The following is a 27,809-nucleotide window of genomic DNA, read 5'->3' as shown; positions in this document are numbered from 1 at the left end:
TTAAAGCTACTATCAAAAGTTCTTAAAAAGTGGATATCAAGAAAGCAATTTACCCAGTTGAAAAATGGGATACAGCTCTAAACAGAAAATTCCCAAAACAGGAAGCACAATTGGCAGGAAAGTATTTAAAGAAAATATCAACATCCCTAGTTTTCTTAGAAATGCAAATCAAAATATTTTTCATAGTCATCTTACACCAGTAAGAATAGCCAAGATCAACGAACAAATGACATCTCATATTGGAGTCATAATATGCAGTTAAGGGAGCACTTATCCATTACTTGTGGGAGTGTACTCTTATAGCCACTATGGAAAGAAGTGTGGCATCCAGATCTGGTGGCACAGACATTTAATCCCAGCACTTGGGAGACAGAAGCAGATGGATATATGTGAGTTTTAAGCTGGGCTGGTCTACATAGTGAGCTCCAAATCAACCAGGACTAAATAGAGGGACACTGTCCTAAAAATAAAAAAAAATCATACAGTGGTGGCATACCCTTTAATCCCAGCACTTGGGGGGGCAAAAGTAGGTGAATCTCTGAGTTCGAGACCAGTCTGATGAGCTACAGAGTGAGTTCCAGGACAGCCAGGGCTATGCAAAGAAACTCTTTATCAAAAAACAAAAATTTAAAAAATTAAAAAGAAAATAAAAATGGAAGAAAATTAATGAGACATTTCTTCAGTCAAACAGGAATCAAATTGAGTATCTGAAGATTCAGCTATACCAATCTTGGGAATGTACCCAAAGGTCACTTCATCCTACTACAGGGACACTTACTCTATCATATTTATTGCATCTCTATTCATAATTGACTGATATTGGAAACAACCTACATGTCCATCAACAGATGACTGAATAATCAAAATGTGGTACACTTTCACAATGGAATATTACTCCATTTTTAAAAATGAAACCATGAAATTCACAAGCAAATGTATGGAACTAGAAAAAAATTATCCTGAGTGACATAACCATATCAAGAAAGACAAATATGGTATGTGCTTGCTTGTGTGCGGATATTAGTTTTAAGTCAAAGATAAGAAAGCTACAATCTGTAGAACCACAGAGGTTAAGTATACAGTGAGTGTCTAGGGGAAAGAAACAGATCTGCCTGGGAAGGGGAATGATAATAGATAGTTATGGATGGACAGGTTGGAACTAAAATGAGAGAATCAAATGGGAAAGAGGGAGAAAAGAGGGCAATGAGGGAGCAAAAATTAAGGGGCATTTTAGTGGTCATATGGAAATCTAATATAGTAGAAGCTATCTAAATTACATACATATATGAAGGTTATCTAAATGAAATTGACAAATCATGGAAGACCGGGGATCAACTGGATATCTCTCGTCACCCAATGAAGCTTCTGTTTTAACCCACTTTTAAAATGTGTTGTATGTAATTTGAGTTGCTGGTCAAAGGGATCCCATGGGAATCCCCCAAAGCCCAGGCTGTTGCCAGCAAAACAAATTGCTCTCTGAAAACTGACCACCACTGCTGAAAATAACACCTGCACAATGCATTGACAACAGAGAAGTTGAGCTGGTGCCCACCTAGAGTCTTTGCCCCTACTAACTACCTAGTGATCTTGAAACTTGAAAGTACACGCTATGAAAAAGAGAACTGTAAACACCAACCCAGCTTCCAACTCTTTGATCTACAATAGTGTCATATTTGAGAGAAATGGTGGCATAAAGTTATCTCAACCAATATCTGATTTAATTTAAAGTCCACTGCATGAAATGGAATTCACACCAAAAGCTGCTTGTGTGACCAAGGGCCTGAGACTAGAGAGCCAAGGACCTGTAGTAAAAGAAAATGTTACTGTTCTACTAAGGGACTGTAGTAAAATGACTCCTAACGTCATTCTGCTATACCCATTAATAAAGGCCTTGCTCAGTTGTTGTCAGAGAAGCTTCCTGTTGATGATGGGAACAAATACAGAAATCCACAGCCAGGCAATACATAGAAAGTGAGTCTACCTCAGGACATTCACTTCTAAATAAGATGTCTCAATTAAATTCCTCCTCTCAGTTTTCAGGGAACCCTGCAGAAGAGGAGGAAGAAAAGTGAGGAGGGAGAAGGCCTTCTAATCACACCAAGGTCAACACACACATGAACTCATAAAAGACTGAGGCAGCATGCACAGAGCCTTCATGAGACCCATGAAGACAATGCACCAGTGGCTCCTAGAGTTGAAAGCAGAGGTGAAAACATGTTCCATCCTTAACCCAGAAGCTATCTCCAATTGATAACCACTTGCAAATGAAGCAATCAGTTTCCTCAAGGGAATTTACCTGGGGAAGCTCATTACTGTTCAGAGTAAGCTGACTGCATTAGGCAGTGGAGAAATTTTTATCTTCAAATGGTGTCAGGAAAATTGAATATCCACATACAAAGAAAATAAAATTTGATTAACTCCAAATGGACTATAGGCTAAAACAAGAGATTTAAAAAGTCCCTGGGAAAACAAGAGAAAAATATCCTTAGCATTTATCTTGGGAGCTGCCCTTTGGATGTGACACCAAAAGCATAAAGAACAGAAGGAACACTAGACAAGTCAGATATCAACACATCAAAAAGGTGCTGTGCAGCCAAGGAAAGCAGTCGGCAAAAGGAAAAGGTGAGTAACAGAATAGGGGGAGACATCTACAGACATTATATCCAGCTAATAAGAGGCTAATATCAAAAATGCCCAAACCTGAACAAATCAGTTACAAAAATTTATCTTGTTTAAAAATTGGGAGTGATTCAAAAATGCTTTACAAGTGGTTAATGTGTTCTTCGTGTATGTATATGTATATATATATGTGTATATATATAGTATACACAAACATATATATGCCCAATATCAATAATTTAAAAAAATGCAACTCAATAGAGTTTGAAGTCAGGGATGGTAATGCCTCCAGACAATCCTTTATTGTATAAGATTGTTCTGGCTATCCTGGGTTTTTTGTTCTTCCATATAAAGTTGAATATTGTCTTCTCCAGATCTGTGAAGAATTTTGATGGGATTTTGATGGGGATTGCATTGAATCTATAGATTGCTTTTGGTAGAATTACCATTTTTACTATGTTGATCCTCCCAATCCAAGAGCAAGGGAGGTCCTTCCATTTTCTGGTGTCTTCTTCAATTTCTTTCTTCAAAGACTTATAGTTCTTGTCAAATAGATCTTTCACTTTTTTGGTCAGGGTTATCCCAAGATATTTTATGCTATTTGTGGCTATCGTGAAAGGTGATGCTTCTCTGATTTCCCTCTCTGCTTCCTTATCCTTAGTGTAAAGGAAGGCAACTGATTTTTTGGAATTGATCTTGTATCCTGCCACATTACTAAAGGTGTTTATCAGCTGTAGGAGTTCTTTGGTAGAATTTTTGGGGTCACTTATGTATACTATCATATCATCTGCAAATAACGAAAGCTTAACTTCTTCCTTTCCAATACGAATCCCCTTGATCTCCTTATGTTGTCTTATTGCTATTGCTAGAACTTCAAGCACTATATTGAAGAGGTATGGAGAGAGTGGACATCATTGTCATGTTCCTGATTTTAGTGGGATGGCTTTTAGTTTTTCTCCGTTCAATTTAATGTTAGCTGTTGGCTTGTTGTAAATAGCTTTTATTATATTTAGGTAGGATCCTTGTATCCCTAAAATACCACTCTTGGGAATATGCCCAAGAGAGGCCCTATTGTACAACAAAAGTATATGCTCAACTATGTTCATAGCAGCATTGTGTGTAATAGCCAGAACCTGGAAACAACCTAGATGCCCTTCAACGGAAGAATGGATGAAGAAAGTATGGAATATATACATATTAGAGTATTACTCAGCAGTAAAAAACAAGGACTTCTTGAATTTTGCATACAAATGGATGGAAATAGAAAACATTATCCTGAGTGAGGTAAGGCACACCCAAAAAGAGGAACATGGGATGTACTCACTCATATTTGGTTTCTAGCCATAAATAAAGGACATTGAGCTTATAATTCATGTTCCTAGAGAAGCTAAATAAGAAGGTGAATCCAAAGACAAACACATAGGCATCCTCATGAATATTAACCTTCATCAGGCGATGAAAGGAGACAGAGACAGAGACCCACATTGGAGCACCGGACAGAAATCTCAAGGTCCAAATCAGGAGCAGAAGGAGACGAAGCACGAGCAAGGAACTCAGGACCGCGAGGGGTGCACCCACACACTGAGACAATGGGGATGTTCTATCGGGAACTCACCAAGGCCAGCTGGCCTGGGTCTGAAAAAGCATGGGATAAATCCGGACTAGCTGAACATAGCAGACAATGAGGAAGAATGGGAACTCAAGAACAATCGCAGTGGGTTTTTGATCCTACTGCATGTACTGGCTTTGGGGGAGCCTAGGCAGTTTGGATGCTCACCTTATGAGACCTGGATAGAGGTGGGCGGTCCTTGGGCTTCCTGCAGGTCAGGGAACCCTGAATGCTGTCTGAGCAGATGAGGGAGGGTGACTTAATCGGGGGAGGGGGAGGGAAATGGGAGGCGGTGGCGGGGAGGAGGCAGAAATCCTCAATAAATAAATAAATTAAAAAAAAATGCAACTCAACAGCACAATATAATATGACCTGTCATCTGTGAAAGTGATGTTTTCAAAGGCTAACAGATTACAATATTTAGGAGGGTACACTGTAATGGAAATATTGTGTGGTTGGGATCATAAGTTACAGTCTTTATGGGAAACAGCATTGACTTTCCTCAAAATTTTATATATATATATATATATATATATATATATATATAGAGAGAGAGAGAGAGAGAGAGAGAGAGAGAGAAGACAGTGCAACCTATCAATGCTACTCTTTCATGTGCAAACAAAGGAAATGAAATCATTATATAAAAGAGATTATGTATATCATATTTATTACAGTCTCTTCATAATAGCTCAGTCATAAAAATGTGTCTCCAGATGCATAAAAGTAAGCAAAATGATATGTGCATGTATGTATGAAACATACAATGTGTATTGCTCAGCTTTAGAAGAGAAAGAAGTCATCTTGCCATATCTAACAACATGGATGAACTTGATGATATACTGAGAAAAACAACCTGTAATTTCTATTGCATGTGAAAGCCTTTATAAACAGCCATGTAAGAGTTTAAAAAAATACCTTCCAGATATTGACAGTGAGGCAAAGGAGACAGTGGTCAAAAGGCACAAGCTTTCAGTTAACAGAAGAGTAAATTCTGTAGATCTTTACACATTGTGATGGTAGTTAACAATAATGTTCTGTGTAATTGTAATTTTATGAGAATAGCATGTTCATACTCAAAATAATTGGCAACTGTGTGATAAGAGAGATATAATATTAGCTTTGTCAGACAGTCCATGGGTGTGTCAAACATCCATGTTCTACACATTAAATGTATAGATTTCTAATAAGCAGATCTCAATAAAGTTGAAAAACAGAAGGGAGAGAGGAGGCGAGAGGGAGGTTGAGGGAGAAGGGCAGGCACTGAGTTGGTGGCTGTTTAAATTGACTAACATAGTTTTGTATACATGGAGATTCACTATAATTTCTTTGTGTTTCTTTAATCAGGAACAGTTTATATTAATGAAAACACCAGAGTTGTCCTATTCTTTTATCTAGTAGTGAAAATCAATGGGTTCTATGAGGTATTGAAGAATGTTTTCTTGTTGCTGTTGTTTGTTTGCTTGTTCTTTAAACAGCCACAAAGTGTTTGGCTGCTAGAGTACCAACTGTATAAAAAGAATAGGTTTGTGGTTCATTGTGCAGGAAAAACACAGTAGCTATGTGAAGGAGACGAAGAGTTGTTCACAAGTTTTGCCAGGCATTTAGTTCAAAAGTCTGTTTTTCAATATCTTTGTTCTATCTGTGCTACGAAGTTGCATTAGGGCAATTTCTTAATCTCTCTATGCCTTAGGCACTTCTGTAAAACTGGGTATAATAGTAGTGCCTTTCCCAGAGTGTAATGCTTCCCATTGGAGTTAGCATGGGTAGAGCCATGCCTTGTAAAACTAGAAGCAAAGCCACTGCTTTACTTGTTTTGATCAAAAACTAAGCAATTGTCTAATATGTAGGAAGTTAACACATTTTGCCAAAGAATCCATTCCCCACGTGGTATGATTGATTGAGTAATTAGTATAATATTCATAGAAATCAATGTTTTCAGAGGCGCTTTGTTGTGCAAGCAGCCGAGTGGCTGCAGCTGGAGGTGATTTTGTCTCCAAGGCAACATTAGGCAGTATTTGGAGATATTCCCAGTGTCTGATGGGTAGAGACCACCACTAAACACATTATAGGGCCAATTCATTGGAGCAAAGTATTGGTTCTTGATGCCAATACCACTCAAAAGAAGAAAGGGTTCTATTCTGTCCCCCACCTGGGGCTTGTCCAGATCCAGAGAAACAGCTAGATCATGTTCTAAAAGAAATGTTGATAGCCTTTTTCAGGTATACCTATCATATCAAAAATTAATCAATTTCAGCATAAGTAGTCTGTCTCTGCGTCCTTCGCTTATCTTGATGTGTGAGAGAAACATGGGCGATTCAGGATAGCTTTCAGGTTCCTTAAAACCATGCACACTGGATATTGCTCATCACAGTGATCAATTGTCACAAAGGCCTATGCAGGTCAAAATAATCAAGTCAAGCAATAAAATTCCAGAGCCTTTAAAGAGCCTTTAACATGCACAACCTTCAAGGACGCCTTTATGCTATTAAGTGTTGAACTAGATATTTATTTTAAATTTTTGTCAGTGTCCAACTGACAAAACAATTATTTTCTGGCTGGTTTTATTGGTTAGAATTTCAGCTTATGTTTCCTTTCTCAAGGACTTTTTGCCCCCTCCTATGGGCCATAGTATTTCCCACAGACAGCTCCTCAGGAATGTCTATAGTCTCAGCGTAGTCACGAGAATTTTGTTTACTAGCACTGGTGTAGAAAATGTTGTCCTATGTGGGGAGAGGGGAACAAACTCTAAAGGAAACAAAAGAAAAAGGTACTTGAATAGATTATGAAGAACATGACATTCAGTTTCTGCACACTCAGTGCCCACTCCCAATATTGTGGATTGCCTTGGCGGGCTACTTAGTCTAGGGTTAGTAACCCGCCTGGCAGTTCAGTTATTCCAGGGTCCCGGAGAGGCACTACCTGGAAGATATGGGCTAGGAGACAGGAAGAAGGCCATGCAAAGTTTGTCAAAGCCTCCGTTTATTAGGGACGAGATACAACCTTTTATAGGGTAAGGAGTTGGGGGGATGGGCACAGGGTTCTGGGCTCTTGCCGCGTGGTTCACGTTGGTCACGTGGTTCTCGTTGATCACATAGCCAGGTTACCTTCGATCAGGTCACTGTAGGCCAAGAAGTCGCAACTAGGAGATGACACACCTAGTTCTCTAGATTGGAATGTGGGGTGGGTTCCACTAACAGATAGCTCTCATTAACAGCCAATTTGGGTGTGGGGTAGGCTCTGTCAATAGAACCATTCTTAACACAATTAGGGGTGTGGGGTTCTCTGCAGACTCCCCAGGGTGATGGTTCCTGTAATGATTTTAGGAGGAAATTGGCTCCTGACACAATATTTCTGCTTTCATGAAATGAAGATGTGGCTAACCCTCAAATGAAGAAACTGTGCTGAGCGGCTAGATAAGAGAGAAGAGACCATGGAATCATTGCTGAAGAAGAAAGCATAAGAATGGGGACAACATAATGATGACAACAATCAGAATGCTGCAGGAAGATGTATGTGTCCTTTCTTAGTGTGCCCTGCATATATTTACATTTTTATTAAGCCCTTCTTTTGCTTCCTTTCTTTGCTAGCTTATTTAAATCTGTTTGTCTATCATGGTGCATTTTTTAGACTGGTCCACAGGTTATAGAGCATCCATAAAGGGTTTGGTATCTATTTAGGAGATCTAATATTGAAGAAACAACAGATGAGTCTTTCATGCCTATGCAAGGACATCTACTGATTTCCATCAGTGCTTTGTTTTACTGAGAGATTTTGTTAAAGATAAAGAGTTGGGGTGAACATGGTGGTACATACCTTTAATGAGTTCCCTGCTAACAAGTGTTATATAGTGAGACTTTTTTTTTTTTTGAAAACAGATTAATTGGAGAGCTACGGAGATGGTTCATCAGCTAAGAGTGGTGTCTGCTCTTTCAGAGAATATGAGTTCAGTTCCCAGCACCCGCGTGGTGGTTAACAGTCACTTGTAGCTCTAGTTCCAGGAGCTCTGATGACCTCATCTAGCCTTTGTGGACACTTGCATTCATGTGCACATGAATACACACACACACACACACAGAGGGAGAGAGAGAGAGACAGAGACAGAGACAGAGACAGAGAGACAGAGACAGAGAGAGAGAGAGAGAGAGAGAGAGAGAGAGAGAGAGACGCAAACACACACACAAATAAATAAATAAAATTCTGAAAGGAGATGCTAACATGGAGAAAATAAATATGCAGGTTAGATATAGTCAACAGTGTGAGTTGTAGAGATGTCTGTCATGATCCTATTTCCTTCCCAGTGTCTCCAAATCCCTTTACATTTGGAACTTAATTCTTAGGAGAAGCTGGACGTTCTCAGCATTGCTTGCAGAGGTGCACAGGCTCATCTAGTCTCTGACACTCAAGTACTCTTATGTCAGAATTTGGCACAAAGCCTTGGAAATACTTTAGACCAAATGCTCAGAATGAAACTGGTACTAGAGGCAGCAGACAGTTTAGTTTCCAGATTTGGTAAGGATGCTAAGTCTGAACGTGGCCAGGGTAGCAAGGGGGTTCTATTACACTATGAAATTTAGATCCAAGGGATTCTACAGTGGGTATCTCCATAGAATCAACGGTGCAAAATGAGTTTTGGACGTTTTTCCAGCATTGGTCAATTCTGAGGCTAATACCTCAGTGTTAATACCTCTTAGGAATGTGTTTTCTTCTTAGATTAGCCCTTGTTTGCTTCCGTGGCTCTTCGCCAGGGAGGGAGGAGGGCAATGATGAGTGATGGAAATGCGGAGAGCAAACAAGTGTGGTGAGCGTTTCCTTTTCATTTTTATATGTTGAACTATCATGATACAAGTTACGAAAGAGAACCTCGATTTTGTTTATTTACTTTTTATTTGTTTAGCTGGATTTTATTTGAAAATGTAGCCCAAGCTATAACCACAAGGAAACCTACCGATGTCAACTGCAAGACAGCCCTTGAACTTCCTAGGCACCAAGCTCAGCTTTTTGCGATTGCAGCTGCCCGTTCGCATCAGCCTTGTCCTAGAGAAGATGACTCACTCAGATAAGCTGGATAAGGCCTCCCAGGCTGCCAGCCATGGCGTCTGAGACAGCGTTCCAAATTAGACTTCTGCCTGTATCTTACACACTTTAGCACCAACTTATAGAGATGTGTTTAGATTGCTTTTATGGCTATTGGTATTCTCCGGGAAATTCTCAATATCACCCTTTCTCAGTTTCCTCGATCTTTCCTACTTCCATAGGGAAGTTTCTTAGTTTATCAAATTATATACAATCATACAATTCCTAAAAACATTAAGACTTACACCCAGTTTTTTTCACAACCTGTGTGTTTTTCCCCTGTCATTCTTTTTTTTTTTTTAAGCACAAACTCGTAGACCTCAATAAGAGAAAGTTGGAAGAAGGGTTTGTAGAAGAGCATTCAATCAAACCCAGTGGTACTTGGGAACAGCCACTAGAGAAACATGCAGTAACTCTGTTGGCTGTTTTACAGACACAATAGTTTCTTATAATTTACATATTCACAAAGTACAAATTTTCCAAACTTATTATTCTTTTTCAAGTGAATTTTAGCTGTCTTGAATCATTACAAGGCATAGGGGTATATAACCCTGTGGCAGACTGCTTTCTTATTGGGCTCAGGCCCCAGGATTCAATCTCCAGCACCTGAGAAGAGCAAAACAAAATGAACAACAAAGGCAAAAAACACAGTCAAAAGAAAATCACTGTCATGGTTGGTTATCTACGGGAAACTAGCTCCCAGACTATATGGTGCCAAACTCTGCAGACATTCAACCCATATGCATAGGTACAGGGTAGCATTTGATGTGCTCTATGTACACCTTCTGCCATGTTTTCATCACCTCTAGAATACTTATAGGAACTAATGCAATGGCAGCACTGCATAAGTTACTGCCACATTGCTTGAGAGCAATGTATGAAAGACACTCTGTAAATGTTTGTATGGAAAAACTTTTTCCCAAATACTGTCAAGCTTTATGGGTTGATGGTTGTAGAATTTTATGGAAACGGCAGGATGACTTCATAGCAAAAGATCAGAAGACTCATCTTTCTCTGATAGTGTTGGAAAATTAGGTTATTAAGCAAGCAAAACAAATGCTACTCTGTTCTTGCCTAACAAACTTATAAAGCAAGATCTAAAAAGATCAAATTAAATTCCTAGCAACTTAACTGCAAGCCAGAGCAAAGCCCACAGCAATGTAATGGATTAAAATATATCCAGCACTAAAACCAATAAAAATCACAGTGATGTAGCAACCATATATACAAAAAGACAGGGTAATATGAACAATTTCATGGGGGAAAAACAAAGGAAAGGCTAATAAATACCATAGACTTTACAGAATAGCACTGCAGGCTCTGCCATAAATCTGTAAGACATGAGTTACCTTGCTTAGTTTGTGTTCTAGACTGTCACCACAAAATGCTATGCAGAAATTAAGAGTAACGTTAAAAAAGATCTGGTAATAGTATGGACATAGAACAATGCTTTTGTTGTGATGTTTATAAAATTGTAAACTGTATGTTTACATAGTTTCTTTGTTGTATAACCCTGAATAGATCATTTAATCACTACAAGCCTTTATTTACTATCTAAAATGCAGACCACAGTATTTGCCTCATCTGACTATAGGAACAACAGCAGCAGCTGTAGACATGCTCAATTCTTCATGGCCATCGTTAAAACTTATCTCTTCTTATTCCCAGTGCCCAGAACAGTATCTAGCGTACAATATACAAAATTATATTTTTATGGATATGCATGACTATAAAGAAATATACAAGGGAATCTTGTGATGGACCAGTTCTAGGTCTGGATTGGCATTTAAGCAGACCTCTTACATAATAAAAGACATAAAATGATACAGGTATATGTACAGAGGGGCACATCTGGAAGTGAGAAAGCACTCATCAACTCTGCATTATATACTAGGTCTGCTTTCTGTCTCTAATAAGTGAAGCTACACCTCAGCATCATTCTTTTTGCACGTTTCTCTGAACCTCTATTTTCAAAATTTAAAATCTTGAGTGTTTTTCTGTTATATTTCATTTATTCTGTATGTGCACACATGTGTCACAATGCCTATGCAGAGCTCAGAGGTCAACCTGTGATTGGGTCTTCTCCTTCCATCATGCCCATCCCTGAATCAGGCTGTCAGAGTGGAGGCAAGCGCCTTTACCCACTGAGCCATCTTGTCAGCTCTAAAAAATCTTAAAAAGTTTAAATTAGCCAGTAAGGCATAACTTAGAGCTGTTTTTTATAGAAAAATTTTAAAGATAGATATTTAATAATATTGAGTGGCTTTTCTTACTATAAAGGATATTTAGTTTATCTTCTTGTTCAAATAAATTTTAATGGGAAAATGTAAGAGGCACTGATTTTTATTTGTTCTTTGTTTTTCCTTTAACTCTTCAGCCCATCTTCTTCTTAGGCAGAGCACTGAGCTAATCCTTGACATTTCAAAGCATCTACTCTCTAGCTCGAGTTCCTGAAGCTGAACTCTTAATTTACTCTGAGGTCAGAAAATGGCTGAGGCCAGACCTCATGAATTATTAGGGAAGCTGCTTTGAAATTTTCTTATATAAATACCCTCTCTAGGACCCATTTCTCATCTTATTTCTGCCTTTGCAGTGATCTATTTGCTCAAACTTTAAAGCTCACTGGAAGATCAGATTTGGTTGTTTCTTACCTACTTTGTCAAAATGAAATATTTCTCTTTACCCCATCCATCTGAAGCAGAAGACAATGGGCTCTGAGTGGGTACTGCCATTCAGTCCTAATGTCCTTGCAAAACCAAGGCTCATAATTAAAATGTTCCAAAGAAATCATTTCAGCTTTGAAAATTCTGTTTATTTATTTTAGTGACCAATAGCCTGTCTTTCTTTTTTGTACTTTTTTGTCTGATATCCACTTGTTAGTCATTTCTTTTTTCTTTTTCTTTTTTTCTTTGTTTGTTTGAGACAGGGTTTCCTTGTGCAACAGCCCTGGTTGTTTTGGAACTTGATTAGTAGACCAGGCTAACCTCACACTCATAGAGATCTACGTGTCTCTGCCCTCCATATTCTGGGATTAAAGTTTTGCCCCCCCCCACCTGTTCTGTAATAGAGCTTGATAACAGAGATGGTGATACCTCTGAATGTTCTTTTATTGTACAGTATTGTTTCTAGCTATCCTATGTTTTGTTTTGTTTTTTTGGTTTTTTGGGGTTTTTTTTTTGGTTTTCCATACAAAATTGTGTATTGTTCTTTCGAGGTCTGTAAAGAATTATTATAATTTTGGTGGGGAGTGGGTTGAATCTGTAGATTACTTTTAATAGCATGGTCATTTTTACTATGTTAATACTACCAATCTATGTGCAGGGGAGATCTTTCCATCTTCTCCTATCTTCTCCAACTTCTTTCTTCAAAGACTTGTCTTTCACTTGCTTGGTTTGAGCTACACTAAGATATTTTACATTATTTGTGGCTACTGTGAAGGGTGTTATTTCTCTGATTTCTTTCTCAGTCTGTTCATCCTTTTTATGTAGAAGGAATGCTTTTTTTTTTTTTTTTTTTTTTTTTGCTAATCTTCTATCCAGCCACTTTACTGAAGGTGTTAATTTTAATTGGTTGTTACAGTTCTCTGGTAGAATTTTTGTGCTCACATATGTATACCCTCATAGCATTTGCAAATACCAATACCTTAGCTTCTTCCCTTCCAATTTGTATCCTCTTGATTTCCTTCAGTGGTCTTACTGCTCTAGTTAGAACTTCAAGTGCTATTTTGAATAGATATGAAGAGAGCATTCAGCCTTGTCTTGCTCCTGATTGAGTGAAATTGCTTTGAGTTTCTTTGCATTTAATTTGATGTGGCTGTAGGCTTGTTGTATATTGCCTTTGTTATATTTGGATATGTCCCTGATATCCCTGATTGCTCCAAGACTTTATCATGAAGGCGTATTAGATTTTGTCAAAGACTTTTTCAGCATCTAATGAGATGATCATGTGTTTTTTTTCTTTCAATTTGTTTATATGGTAGATTATATTGACAGATTTTTGTATATTGAACCATCCTTGCATCTCCTGTATGAAGCCTACTTAGTGATGGTGGATGATCTTTTTGATGTGTTCTTGGATTTGGTTTGCCAATATTTTATTGCATGTTTTCAAATCAATGTTCATGGGGAATGTTGGTCTACCATTCTCTTCTTTTTTGAATTTTTTGTGGCTTGGGCATCATGGTGACTGTGGCCTCATAAAATGAATTTGGCAATGTTCCATCTGCTTCTATATTGTGGGATAGTTTGAGTATTGGCATTAGCTCTTCTTCCACAGTCTGGTAGAATTCTGCATTAAAATCATCTGTCCCTGAGCTCTTGGCAGAGAGTAGGGAGGGTTTGGAGGCTTTTAATGACTGCTTGTATTTCCTTAGGGGTTGTGGGTCTATTTAAATTGCTTGTCTAATCTAAATTTAATGGTAGTAACTGGTATCTATGAAAAAATTTATCCATTTCTTTTCAATTTCTGTATTTTGCACTTACAGGTTTTTGAAGTATGACTTAATGACTCAGAATTTTCTCAATGTCTGTTGCTATAGTCCCCTTTTAATTTTTGATTTTGTTAATTTGGATATTCTCTCTCTGCTATTTAGTTACTTTGGATAAGAGTTTGTCTACCTTGTTGATTTTCTCAAAGAACCAACTCTTTGTTTCATTGATTCTTTGTATTGTTCTCTTTATTTCTATTTTGTTGATTTCAATACTGAGTTTAATTATTTTCCGACATCTACTCCTCTTGTGTATGTTAGCTTCTTTTTGTTCTCTAGAGCTTTCAGGTGTGCTGTGAAGTTGTTAATATGACATCTTTCTAATTGCTTTATATAGGTACTTAGTGCTATGAACTTTCCTCTCAGCATTGCTTTCACTGTGATCCATAAGTTTGGATATGTTGTGCACTCATTTTCAACAAACTCTAAGAAGGCTTTAATTTCTTTCTTAATTTCTTCCTTGACCCAATTGTAATTCAGTAGGTGCTATTCAGTTTCTATGAGTTTGTAATCTTTCTGTTCTTTCTGTTGTTGTTGAATTCCAACTTTAATCAGCGGTGGACTGATAAGATACAGGGGTTTATTTCAATTTCCTTGTATCTGTTGAGACTTGCTTTGAAACTGAGTCTGTGGTCAATTTTAGAGACGGTTCCATGAGGTACTGAGAAGAAAGTGTATTCTTTTGTGTTTGGAGGAAATGTTCTGTAGAAATCTGTTAGATCCATTTGAGTAAAATGCATGTTAATTCCATTATTTCTCTGTTTATTATAATAGGAGGCTGCTTGTTCACTTCCCAGTCACTCAGATTCCCAAAATAATCACACAGAAACTATATTATTTAACTCACTGCTTGGTCAATGACTCTAGCATATTCCTAGCAAGTTATTACATATTAAATTAACCCATTTATATTATTTTATACTTACCATGAGGCTCATGGTCTAGTGGCAAGGTTCCTGCTGGCCGCTGTGTCTTTCCCCTCTGGTAGCACCAATAACTTCAAGAGGAAGATGGGCATCAAAGAGGTTCCTTATGGAGGTTATTAGCCATTTGGGCAAGAAACTGCTCTTGCCTGGACTGCTTGATATTATGCTGCATGAACTGGACATACAAGATCCACAGAGAAATGACTGTTGCACCTGCCTAAAGAAGGCTAAACAGTTCTTTGGGATTCTTGTTTCATGAAAGTGTCTGCAAGGCATTCTTCAGGACACAGAAGAAAGTGACTGACAAACTGCCAACATAGGCAGAACTGTCTTTGAAATTTCCTGCTTCATCAAAAAGTCTGCTGGATACTCTGGCCCTCTGGGCTAAAGATGGATACCCCAAAGATACAGAAGAACTTTGAGTGACTATCCAGGCAGCAAAATGTCTCCGTCAATTCTAGAGTTTTGGAAGTTGCTTACAGTGCACTTTCTGTTTACTTAGGTAATATCTTTCTGAAGTCGTTGATGGCATTTAAGAATTGATAGTTATAATTTTCCTTAGTTATGATAAATATTGTGACTGTAATTCTTGCTTGATACCTGTTTTGTTATATGTAATTTTCCTATGTTAAAGTTAAAAAAATACATTCCTTTTTATTTAAACAGAAAAGGAGAAATGGTGTAGGAAGTCCTTCTGTATATGTATTGCTTTTATTGGTTAATGAATAAAGAAACTGCCTTTGCCTGTTGATAGGGCAGAATAGAGGTAGGCAGGGAAAACTAAACTGGATGCTGAGAGAAAGAAATGCAAAGTCAAGAGATGCCATGTAGCCCCACTGGAGATAGACACTCAGGATGGAACTTTACCTGGTAAGCAACAGCCACGTGGAGATACACAAATAAATGGAGACAGGTTAGTTTAGGACATAAGAGTTAGCTAGAAATATGCTTAAGCTATTGGCCATACAGCTACTGTGGCCTCCTACAACAGTTTCTGTTTGGATGACTTGTACATTGGTGGAAGTGGGGTGTTGCTACCTCCTACTATTATGTATGGATTTCAATATGTGATTTAAGCTTTTGCAACGTTTTTGTTGTTGTTGTTGTTTGTTTTGTTTTGTTTTTAACAAATGTAGGTGCCCTTTCAAACATCATTTGGGGCATAGATGTTCAGAATTGAGACATCCTCCTGATAGATTTTTGCTCTAGGATAATGCTCTTGTACACTGTAAAGATTTGTCACTCATATTGATTTAATAAAATGCTGGTTGGCCAGTAGCCAGGCAGGAGGTATAGGCTGGATGACAAGACTAGGAGAATTCTAAGAAGAGGAAAGGCAGAAACACAGGTGCCAGGCAGATGCAGAGGAAGCAAGATGAGAATGCCTTACTGAGAAAAGGTACCAAGGTACCTTCTGTACATGACTAAACATAGGTTAGAACTGTGGGCTAATTTAAGTAGTAAGAGCTAGTTAGTAATAAGCCTGAGCAATAGGTCAGTTTATAATAAATATAAGCCTCTGAGTGTTTATTTGGGACTAAACAGTTACAGGACCAGGCAGGACAGAAACTTCTGTCTGCAGATTTTTCCTTTGATAACTATGAAGTGCCCTTTTCTATCTCTTTTGCTTAATGTTTGTTAGAAATCTATTTTAGATATTAGGATAGCTATATCACTTTTTCTTTTTGGATCCCTTTGCTTGGAAAAACTTTTTCCAGCCTGTTACTCTGAGGTAATATCTATCTTTGATGTTGAGGTATATTTCTTGCATGCAGCTAAAAAATGGATCCTGTTTTTGTATCTGTTTTGTTAGCCTGTGTCTTTTTATTTTGAAATTGAGTACATTAACATTGAGAGATATTAGTGATCAATGATTGCTAATTCTTACTATTTTGTGGTTGTTGTTGTTGTTGCTATATGTGATATTAATGATCAATGATTGCTAATTCCTACCATTTTGTAGTGATGATTATTGTTGGTGGTGGTGGTAGTGTGTGTGTGTGTGTGTGTGTGTGTGTGTGGTGCCTCTCTCCTTTTGGTTTTACAAGTATGAAATTATTTATTTCCTGTGGTTTTTTGGCTATAGTTAACCTCCTTTGGTTGGAATTTTTCTTCCAAGTACCTTCTGTAGGGCTGGATTTGTAGACTGATATTGTTTAAATTTGACTTTGTCATGGAATATCTTGTTTTCCCCATTTATGGTGATTGAAAGTTGTATTGGGTATATTAGTCTGGGCAGGCATCTGTAGTCTCCTGGGGTCTGTAAAACATCTGTCCATGCACTTATGGATTTTAGAGTCTCTATTGATAAGTCAGTTGTAATTCTAATAAGCCTGCCTTTATATGTCACTTGATCTTTTTTCCTTGCAGCTTTTTAATATTCTTTCTTTGTTATGTAAGTATAGTGTTATGATTATTATGTGATGGGGAGACTGCATTTTCTGGTCTAATCTATTTGTTTTTCTCTAAACGTCTTATACCTTTTTGAGCATTTCATTATTTAGGTTAGGAAATTTTTCTTCTATGATTTTTGTTGAAAATGTTTTCTGGGCTTTTGTCTTAGTTAAGGTTCCAATTGGGCTTTTGTCTTAGTTAAGGTTCCTATTGCTGTGACAAAACACCATAACCCTAAAGCAAGTTTTGGAGGAAAGGGTTCGTTAGACTTATACTCTCATATTGCTGTTCATTATTGAAGGGAATCAGAACAGAAACTCAAACAGGGAAGGATCCTGGAGGAAGGAGCTGATGATATAGAAGCCATGAAGGGATGCTGCTTATTAGCTTGCTTCCTTTGACTTATTTAGCCTGTTTTCTTACAGAAGTCAGGACCACAAGCCCAGGAATAGCATCACATACTTTGGGCAGGGCCCTCCCACATTGATCACTAAATGAGAAAATCTCTTACAGCTGGATCTCATGTAGGCATTTCTTCAACTGATGACATTAGCTTGTGTCAAGTTGGCACACAAAACCAGCCAGTGCAGTCTTTAAGCTGGGAACCTTCTTCTTCTATTCCTATTATTCTTTGACCACTGTGTTAATTTCTTTGATTGTATCTTCTACGCCTGAGATTCTCTCTTCCATCTCTTGTATTCTATTTGTGATGTCTGCATCTATAGCTCCTTTGTGCTTACTTACATTTTCCATCTTCTAGATTGCTTCTGCTTTCTTTATCGCTTCTATTTCTATTTTCAGGTCTTGAATAGTTTTATTCAGTTACTTCACTTGTTTGTTTCTTTGAGGGATTTGTTTATTTCCTCTTTAAGGGCCTCTATCATCTTCAGAGATTGGATTTAAAGTCATTTTCTTGTGCTTCAGCTATGTTGGAATAACCAACCAAAGCTTGCTGTAATAAGATAGCTGGGCTTTGATGGTGCCATATTGCCCTGGGTATTGTTAATTGTATTCTTATGCTGGTCTCTAGTCATCTATATTTAGTGTTATTATAGGTTTAGGGGCTGATTTCTGGGTATATCTTTGTTGGATGGATGTTTCTTGGATGTTTTCTCTTTCCTTCTGTTTCCTCTCTGATCTTCTGGCCTAAGTAGCCTATGGTTCTGATGACCAATGAGTCTTTAGGTCTGGCAGTCCATCTCTGCTGGGGTTTTGGCGGCCTGCATAACTTTTGGGTTTTGGAGTGCTTGCATTGCCTCTGGGGTTCTGGGAACTGGAGTGACCTCTGGGGTTCTAGATACTGGTGAGGCCTCTGAATTTCAGGTACCTGGGGTTCCTGGTACTGGACTGGCCTCTGGTAGAGAAAGGGTATGCTGATGGAGTTGTGAGCTGAGGAGAAGGGTGGATTCCAGTAGAGCAGGAGTCTTCTGCTAGAGTTGTGGTCAGGGTATGGACCCTAGGGGAGGAGGTGCTGCTGGGGATTGCTGGGGTTTCTAGTACCAGTGTGGCCCCCAAGTAGAGTAGTAATGTAGAGCTTAATATTTTGAAAAAATGTAATTTAACAAAGCCAATAAAACTCTGCACACTTTAATTTTTTTAAAAAAACAAAGAAACAAACAAATGTACAGCTCTGAATTTCCTATACATAAAAGTTCCTATAAACTTCCTATAATTGGGAACACCTCCACTACTTTGCCAATCCCTCCCACCTCCCCATCTTTTCTCTGAAGATGAATCTCATTAAACTTCTGTTCTGAAAATGCAGAGGAAGCCTCACTTCTAGGCTAATGAGGAATGAACTTGCACTGAGGGTGTGCAGAATCTTCAGACGTGCCAAAGAAAAATTGAAGACCGAAGAGATAAGACAGTCAAATGTCACATGCAGCTCTAGGTCCAGGCATTACAAATGCCATTTGGGGGATAACTGGTCAACCTCAGATTGAATCTGAAGATTAGGTGTTGGTAATGTGTCAGTGACAGGCATTCTGTTTGTGATTGTTTTGTATTATTTATGAGAGAAGACTTCCTGATATGCAGAGGGGATTAGACCATTGTTTTAAGAAATTGATTTCAAATGCTTCAGTATAAATATTCTCAGCATACTAAACAGTACTACAATTTGGGTGGTTTTAACAGCAATGGTTGCTTCTATCTGGAGAGGTTCCCAATACTTCTTTGCCTCCCACTTCTCTAATAAAATGGTAGTTGATTTTTCTCCACATTCAAAAGCATCTGTTATTAGACTGTATCTCATCATTGGTGTCTAAAGAACCAGCTGCAGGCTATTTATTCTGTATCTCCCTGGAACATGCTGTCTCCTTGGCACATCTCAGTGTACTCTCATGGGTGTTACCGTCCCTGCAGTTGTGTGAATTTAGGGAGAAAGGTGGGCCTTTATTATCTTTTCTTTCTAGTTGAATTATTCACAAAGACAATAACATGAACAGTTGATTTTAAATCTGATTTTGAGGCTTAATTGTCCCTACAATTCTAGAGATACTGCTCTTAAACCCAATTTTAAATAACAATTTTATTTATTTATTTATTTATTTATTTATTTTGCTGCTTCAAAAGGCTTTATTTTTACTTGGTCCAAGACTTGAGAGGGGCTCCAGGGCGTTACAAAGCTGCCTAGTGGCTTCTTGAGAGGTTCGGGTGAAGGTCCTGAGGCGGGCTGGTCCAGAGCAGAGGTGAGAGCCCCTCGGGAGGAGAGGCCTCCTAGTCATGCTTGAGAGTGAGCCGCTCAAAGAGGTACTCGCCCAGAGATGCCTGGGGCCCAGTAGCCAACCTGCGGAGGTTGGTCAGGTGGTTGCCCATCTTCTTGATGACCTTCACCTCCTTATCCAGGAAGTGGTTTTCAAGGAAGTCACAGAGATGAGGATCTGTGCGGGCAGAGCCCAGGGAATGAAGATCCAAGAGGGCCTGGTTCAAGTTCTTCTCCAAGGCCAGGGCAGCTTCCATGGCCTCCTGGGTTTTACCCCACTCATCTTTTTTTTTGTTTGTTTGTTTTTTCGAGACAGGGTTTCTCTGTGCCTTTGGAGCCTGTCCTGGAACTAGCTCTGTAGACCAGGCTGGTCTCGAACTCACATACCCCACTCATCTTGAGATGGCTTCTGCACATCCTGAAAGAGTGCACGGCTTCCGCGATCGTTCTGCATCTTGAGGAGACGCTCAGCGCCCTCATGCTTCTCCTCGGCCAATTCTCGGAAGAAGTGGCCTACACCCTCCAGAGCCACGTCATCCCGGCCAAAATAGTAGCCCAGTGAGAGGTAGGTGTAGGAGGCCCGCAGGTGCAGGTTGACCAGGCCGTTCACGGCAGCCTCCACTTTGGTGGAATAATTCTGACGAATCTGGGAGGTCATGGTTGAGACGCAGTCTGGAGCTACCTGCAAAGAGACGGTGCTGGCTGGTCCTGGGAGCAGAAGGCAGCGAGGTGATGGTCCCGGAGGCTGCGGCTGCAGATGAGGAGCGGTGGAAGCTAACAAAGGGAGGCCCTGGGTCTGTTCCGTCCAAACACTGTTGAAGCAAGACACAGATCCATGGGATCTCCGAAGGCTTAAATAAAAATTTTAATTGAAATGTGTATCTAATTTTGAAATTAATACAAATCCAAAATAATTTGACAGATAAAATTTAAAGGAATAGCCCAGGATGAGGATGGAGAAGTTGTCTTTCAGATTTTTAAAGTTACAGAACAATAGAAAGAGTTGAATGTATACACATATGTGCACATGTGTACCATAAATAGAAATGGGCATGAAGAAGCTGATTATAAGGAATCAGTTCTTACAGTTGTGGAGGCTGGCAGATTCAAAGGTCTTCTAGGCTTTTTGATAAGCTAAAGACCTAGAAGAACCAATGGCTGCTTCAGTTAGTAGCCAAAGGTCTGTGAATTAAGGGAGTTGAAGGCCAGCAGGTCCAGACCCAGGAGAGCTTTAGTTTCTATCCACACCCAAATGCAAGGTAAAAACTATTGTCTCAGGCTGGGTATTGTAGTGCATACCTTTAATCCCCAGTATGGGGAGGCAGAGGCAAGTGGTTCTCTTTGAGTCTGAGGCCAGCCAAGTGCGGGGGGTTTGAATAGACATGGCCCCCATATACTCATGTGTTTGAATTCTTGGCTCATAGGTGGTAGCCTTTTTAGGAGATGTGCTGTTTGGAGGAAGTATGTCACTGTGGGGGCAGGGTTTGAGATCCATATGCTCAAACTATGCCTAGTGTAGCTCACAGTTGTCCTTCTGTTGCCTGCAGACCAAGATGTAGAACTCTCAGCTCCGTCTCCAGCACCGTGTCTATCTCCACACTGCTATGATTCCCATCGTGATAAAAATGAACAAAACCTCTGAGCGATAAGCCAGCCCAATTAAATGTTTTCCTTTATAAGAGTTGCTATGGTGATAGTGTGTCTTCATGGCAATAGAAACCCTAACTAAGACAAAGTTGGTATAAGCGACTGGGGTATTACTCTGACAGGGTGGACCATGTTTTTGTTTGGAGGAATGTGGACTTTGGGACTTTGGGTTAAGAAAACAGTGGAATGCTTTAAATAGGACATAGTGGGCCATACTAGTAGGAACATTAAAGACATGATACTGAGGGTGATTTGAACTGTGGAGGCTTGATTCAAGAGGTTTTAGAAGAAAAGAATTTTAGTATGTGGTCTAGAGACTGTTATCGTGATATTTCGTGATATAGCTGCTTTTTGCCTTTATCTGAAAAATCTGGCTGAGGTTATGTTGAAGACTTTAGGATTAATTGAGTTGGTAGAGGAAATCTCAAAACAGCCTAGTATTGACTCTGACTTGTGCTTATTACTGGTCACTCTTATGCATATCTATAATGAAAAGAAACAAGTTGAACAAAGAAAGACACAAAATGTACATTTTGAGGAGAAAAATGAAATGAAGCTTAGTCCTGTGTTCAAGAAGAGCAGATTAAAAACAGATGATATTAAATGGAATAAAAGAAATGGTGACCTCAGGGTAAGACCCCATCCAGCTTCCAACTTGTGAAAAGGAATTAAAAAATTGCTTAGATCCAAGTGTGGTGGTACATGCCTTTACTCCCAGCACTCTGGAGACAGAGGCAAGTGGATCTCTAAGTTTAAGGCTAGCCTAGTCTACACATCAAGTTTCAGGTCAGCCAAGCTTAGGCAGTGAAGGAAACCATCAAAAACAGAAAGTTAATGAAGATATAATTGAATGAGGGGACCATATTCTAGACCCTGCAAGGAGCAGAGCTTGGCAGCTTTGGTTAAATGGTTCTAGCTTTAGGGTAAAGAACGCAAGGAAAGGGTGATGGAATCCCCTTCCATGACGGAAGAAAGCCATTGAGGCCAGGCATGTGACAGTGGTGTCCCTGCATGGAGGCCCAGAGAGGCCATTGAAGGAAGCTGTGATTGTGAAGCCTGGGTTGTGTTGGAGACCCCAAGATGTTAAAGCTGCCGGAGCTGTTAACGGGGAGTGGAATCAGTCGAAGAGAAAGAAGTGTGTCACAGTCAACAAAACTGAAAGGAGCTGGAGAACTGAAGAGTATCTTGACATCAGACAGGGAGTTGCAGAATTTAGAGTTTGTCCAGCTGGGTTTCTTTCTTGCTTTAGTCCAGTATTTCCTCACTATGCTCTCTTTCCTTCCTTTTGGGACAGTAATGTATTGTCTGTGCTGTTATATTTTGGAAGTGTGTGATCTGATTTTTCATCTCATTTTACAGGGGATTACAGATAAGAGATTGTATGAATCTCAGAAGAGACTTTGAACTTTGATCTTTTAAACAAGTTGGAGACTGTTAAATGCTATGGGGATTTTTGAAGTTGAATTAAATGCATTTGTTATGGCTACAAACCTATGGGGGCCAAGGAGTGGAATGTGGTAGTTTGAATATGAATACCTCCCATAGATTTAAGTACTTGAATACTTGATTCATAGAGAGTGGCACTATGGGAGATGTGGCCTTGTTGGAATAGGTGTGTTCTTGTTGAAGGAAGTGTGTGCTAGGGGTAAGTTCTGAGGTTTCCAAAGCTCAAGCCAGTGCTCTGCCTGATGCCTGAAGATCCAGATGTGAAACAATGAGCTCCCTCCAACAACAAGTCTGCCTGCATGCTGCCATGCTTCCCACCATGATGATAATGGACTAAACATCTGAAACTGTAAGTCAGCGCAAATTAAATATTTTCCTTTATATGAGTTACCATGGTAATGGTATTTCTTCACAGCAATAGAACTAAGACACGAAGCCTACAGAGTAAGACCCTGTCTCAAAAAAGAAAGGAAGAAAGAAAGAAATGAAAAGGCAATGTACCAGTTAGAAGGCAGTTGTAAAAAGAATCTCTTAGCTGTGGGAAGATCAGCCCTTTTCTTCCATTGAGGTCATCATTAAGAAGGGCAATCTGTTTTCATCACTCTCATAGAAACATACAGAATGATGTCCCTCCAAATACCCAGGTGGTACATGCCCTAGCCCAGTAGCATTAACCAGAATGACTCAAGCTATAAAAAGCATAGAACACAATGACTTCCTCATCAAATGGCACCAAGCATCATTGCCACAAATAACTCTACATACAAAATAGTAGTGCCCTAGGACATATCAACCTGCCACCTGCTCCCCTGCCCTGGGGTATATTTGTCTTGTGACACTCACTGGATCTTCAATGTGAGGTGGGATCCAAATGAGCAACTGTCTCCTACTCTCAGAATTGAGGATTATGGTATGAATCCTTGCCAGCTACTGCTTCTAGTGCTAAAAGCCCAGGGAGTCACAAGATGCCTCATCCTTAACTTTTCTTTTGGAGACTTTCCAAGTGTTTTGCAATTCTGTCTCTCTTTCTTAACTCAAGTTGCCACATTGCTGGGATTGCCCTTTACCCACCAAGGGGGACATGATGCACTGAACCATTAGAGACATGATGACAAATCCAAGTGCCTCCAAAGGTCAGGCACTAATTTATATGGCCACCATAGGGAGAGCTGCACGATTCTGATCTTTCTGTGGAGCAGAATTTGAGTGTGGGAGGGGAGCTGTTGATGTAGGTGGAGTTTGGGGATTATTGGTTGTTTTCAACAGAGCAGGGCTCCTTGTAGTTGAGCTGATGCTTTCCTGCCAAGACAGCTGCATTGCTCTCTTGCCATACCCTTTCTCCTCTCAAAGCTGACAGCCAGTAAGGCCCCTCTTTCCTCACACATACAGAGGGGCCATGTGTAGTTTGTGTTGTTCTCACTATGTACTTAGCCATGGCATTAGCCCTGACATTTCAGAGCACAGGCATGCCATCCAGTTTCCTCTGTGGACAAAGGAACTACAAAATGCAAGCGGCAGAAAGGATTTGCACAGATAAGGTGATGACAAACTTATATGCTAGTGTGTGTGTGTGTGTGTGTGTGTGTGTGTGTGTGTGTGTGTATGTGTGTGTGTGTGTGTGTGCGTGTTGATGTGTGTGTGTGTTGATGTGTGTGTGTGTGTGCGTGTTGATGTGTGTGTGTGTGTATGTGTGTGTGTGTGTGTTGATGTGTGTGTGTGTGTGTGTATGTGTGTGTGTGTGTATGTGTGTGTGTGTGTGTATGTGTGTGTGTGTGTGTGTGTGTATGTGTGTGTGTGTGTTGATGTGTGTGTGTGTGTGCGTGTTGATGTTGATATGTAGAGGCCATAGGGTAACCTTGAGTATACTTTTTCAAGAGCCATCCACTGTAGCTTTGAGTGTTTGTTGTTGCTTATTTTTGCTTTATTTTATTTTGCTTTGAGACAGTGTCTCTTACTGGCCCAAAGCTCGCCAAGTAGGCAAGCTGGCTCTCCATTAAGCCTCAGGGTTTCACCCGTCCCAGCCTCCACAGTACTGGGATGACTATGCCACCACACCTAGTTTTTAGTTGGTTCTAGGGCTCAAACCCAGCCTGTCTTGCTTGTGGGGCAAACCTAATGAACTATGTCCTCTTCCCCCCCAGCCTGCAGATCACTGGCCTGCTCCCCCACTTCCTTCCCCCCACCCCATTCTCGGCCTGTTGGTGATGCACAAGCACAGAGCCAGTGCAGAGAGATGGTCCTCACTCAGTTTGGAGAAAACACAGGCTATACTGTCCTCCAGCACTGAGGTCCTTCACAGGCCCACCTTCTCCCAGCTCCTGTGCTTCCACTCTTCCCTGACTGTTATTCACATGGTCTCTGCCAAGTAGTGCTGGGCCCTGGAGGAGAAGAGGGGGAAAAGGGGGCAGCATCAGACTCCCAGTGTAGTTCTGAGGGCCTGTTGGGAATTCACGAAGACTTTTCTCACACATTGTTCCAGTGTGTTCCAATTCTTTTTTTTTTTTTTTTTTTTTTTTGGTTTTGGTTTTTTCGAGACAGGGTTTCTCTGTGGCTTTTTGGAGCCTGTCCTGGAACTAGCTCTGTATACCAGGCTGGTCTCAAACTCACAGATATCCGCCTGTGTGTTCCAATTCTGAGAAGCAGCAGAACTTTAAGTGCTAAGAAACGGTGCCGGGAGAACAAGGCAAGTGTTCTGTTGGTAAGATCTTCCCACTACGCTGTCTCTAAAACTGATCTACCTCGGGGAGGATGCTGAACAATCCGAGGGATAGGAGAGGGGTAAACAGCATGAGAGAGATGTGAACCTTAAAAGGTCCGTTGAAGGAGGGAGGCCAGCAAGAACCAGGGTAGAACAGGACCCGGCTACAATCACTCAGGTTACCACTGTGACGCTCTGTGACAACGTGAGACAAGTCTTCAAAATACAAACGTTTGGGACAGTGAGACGGCTCAGGGAGTAAAGGCACTGAGTTTGCCCCCCAGGACCGCCGCGGTCACACACAGGCTGTGGAATAGTATACTTTCACCACGCATTTGTGCTCCCCCCAAAACACAAGCACAAACACGCACACACACACACACACACACACACACACACACACACACACACCACATGCAAATACATGTAATCATGGGAAAAAGAATGCAGCAAAACTTATTTTTAAAAATCCAAGCTTTTCACCGGTTTTCCTAACTTGTCATACAGAGCAAGTATGGTTTTATAGCAATTCCATGGTTGTGGATGCATGAATCAGGAACTGAAGTCTTCACTCTTAGGCTTCCTCTTACATAAGATGTAACAGATGCAATCGTACTGTTTTACCAAAACTTGACATTTTAATTATAATTAATATAGGACCTATAGATTTAACTCTTCTCTTAATGTATTGTGCATCATTTCCTATAAGGATCTGTTATTTTATCGATGTTCTATTTGCTCATAGTGTTAAGAATTATTTATTTATTTATTTAACAAATTGCCCGGCTGCACGTCCAAGGAGGTGGAACTGCATCTCCATCCCAGATAGTGTTGCATCTTGGAGCAGAAATTGACACAAAACAGGGCCTCTGAGATCTGGAAGCAGAGAGCCGAGCACCGCCCACACCCCCGTGTGGCCAATCAGTTCTCAGGGCCGGCCCATCACTTGCTCGCTCCCCTTCTCTGCCAGTGACTTTCCACGTCCCCCAGCCTGTGGTCCAGCGCCCATTCCCTTCTAGGCCCTGAATCTTCTTCCCTCTGGAGACCACTGGTGCCCACTTTGTAGCTGTTTCCTTGTGCCCGGAACCTACACTTCAGGGAACAGCGAGGCAAAGAGTGAGTCGGGGGTCAGCGACCATGTCTGCACCGGGAGAGGCCTGCGGTGACAAAGTCCACTGCCAGAAGGGTGGGGTGCTCAGCGGGAAAGGGAGAGGGTGGCGAGTGTCCAGGGGCTGGCTGCGTGGGGGACTGATAAGGGCACTCTGGGCGTGCCGAGGTGGCTGAGGTATTCCACGGTGGAGATCGTCCTCTCTGTCAGTTTCTGAGCTTTCCGCTGCAGCGTGTCTCCTTCAGGGTTCCCTTATTGTTTTTTCTTCGCTCTCCAGGACATCCTCCCTCCCCCCACCCCCACCCCAGCTCCTATACCCTCCCCCGCCTCATTTCCTTGCTGCGAGGTTTGTGTTCAGCAGGGAGCCTTTGGGATTTGATCAAAGGAACCTCAGAGGTGTTCTTATCACACCCACCGGAGGGAGGCTCCACACGGAATTCTTTTAGGGCCTCAGGTCTCTGCTGAGCCTCCTGCCCCCGCTCCCAGGTAAAAGTCCTCTCCCAGTGCTGGAGTGAATTTGCGCTGAGAGGTGGGTGGGGAGACGCAGGCCGGGTGCTGCGGGGCTTGGGGATTCCGGAGAACTCTGGTCTGGAATGCCTTTGGCCTGCAGCAGCAAGCGCTGGATTATCCAGTTGGCAGATAAACACCCCCCAGCTGGCCTCCTGGGTTGGCTCAACCTGCTGAGCAGGGCTCCCCAAAGGACAAAATGGGAGGAATAAAAAGGATCTTACCAATTGGACAGTCAATCGTGAATGTTTGAGAACGAACCCCTTACATAAATGTAAAGCACAGAGTGTCTCTGTCTATGGGCTGACCAGTCAGCCACCTGCCTGTCCGTTCTCCAAACGATGTGTGGCCTGATTGCAGTTCAGCTCTTCACTTTCTGTTTTGCTTTGTTCAAACCAATTTAAGAAATATATATATTACATCACAAAATGCCTGACCATCTTTTGGTGAAAATAAGGCACTGTAGGACCTTGGACACCATATTGGAGAGGCTCTTCCCTGCCCCTCCCTCCCTGAGACATGTCATCCTTCGTGATTGTCCTTTTAATCATCTTGCTTGGTGTTTTGCATAGTTTAATGTTTATGTGTAAAA

The 27,809-nt window shown here is 40.6% G+C and overlaps 2 protein-coding genes across 3 annotated transcripts in view; one reads left to right on the top strand and one right to left on the bottom strand.

Moving 5' to 3' along the window:
* Positions 1 to 19,691: 19,691 nt before the first annotated feature.
* On the bottom strand, positions 19,692 to 20,516 carry LOC142838126 (ferritin light chain-like). Its single transcript, XM_075953454.1, has 2 exons — positions 20,199 to 20,516; positions 19,692 to 20,094 (listed from the first exon to the last, which is right to left on the bottom strand). The coding sequence occupies exons 1-2, from the start codon at positions 20,467 to 20,469 to the stop codon at positions 19,826 to 19,828; spliced, it is 540 nt and encodes a 179-aa protein (XP_075809569.1). The 5' UTR covers positions 20,470 to 20,516; the 3' UTR covers positions 19,692 to 19,825.
* Positions 20,517 to 26,543: 6,027 nt separating this feature from the next.
* Positions 26,544 to 27,809, top strand: part of LOC142838283 (TRPM8 channel-associated factor 1) — a 46,113-nt gene continuing 44,847 nt past the window's right edge. Inside the window, exon 1 of one of the 2 annotated variants that reach the window (XM_075953633.1) lies at positions 26,544 to 26,718. The gene's annotated coding sequence lies outside the window, so the exon portion shown is untranslated. The remainder of the gene's footprint in view (positions 26,719 to 27,809) is intronic. The other variant, XM_075953635.1, reaches the window with a different exon arrangement.

Source organism: Microtus pennsylvanicus, chromosome 19 (genome assembly GCF_037038515.1).
Source record: "Microtus pennsylvanicus isolate mMicPen1 chromosome 19, mMicPen1.hap1, whole genome shotgun sequence".
Lineage (NCBI taxonomy): Eukaryota > Metazoa > Chordata > Mammalia > Rodentia > Cricetidae > Microtus > Microtus pennsylvanicus.
This window is presented reverse-complemented; position numbering and strand designations above follow the sequence as displayed.

Bases quoted from the DNA above. Each gene is read 5' to 3' on its own strand.
- LOC142838126 (XM_075953454.1), bottom strand. From the start codon at position 20,469: ATGACCTCCCAGATTCGTCAGAATTATTCCACCAAAGTGGAGGCTGCC. The intron at 20,095-20,198 runs GTATGTGAGTTC...ACAAAAAAAAAG, and splicing joins GCCATCTCAAGATGAGTGGG to ATGAGTGGGGTAAAACCCAG.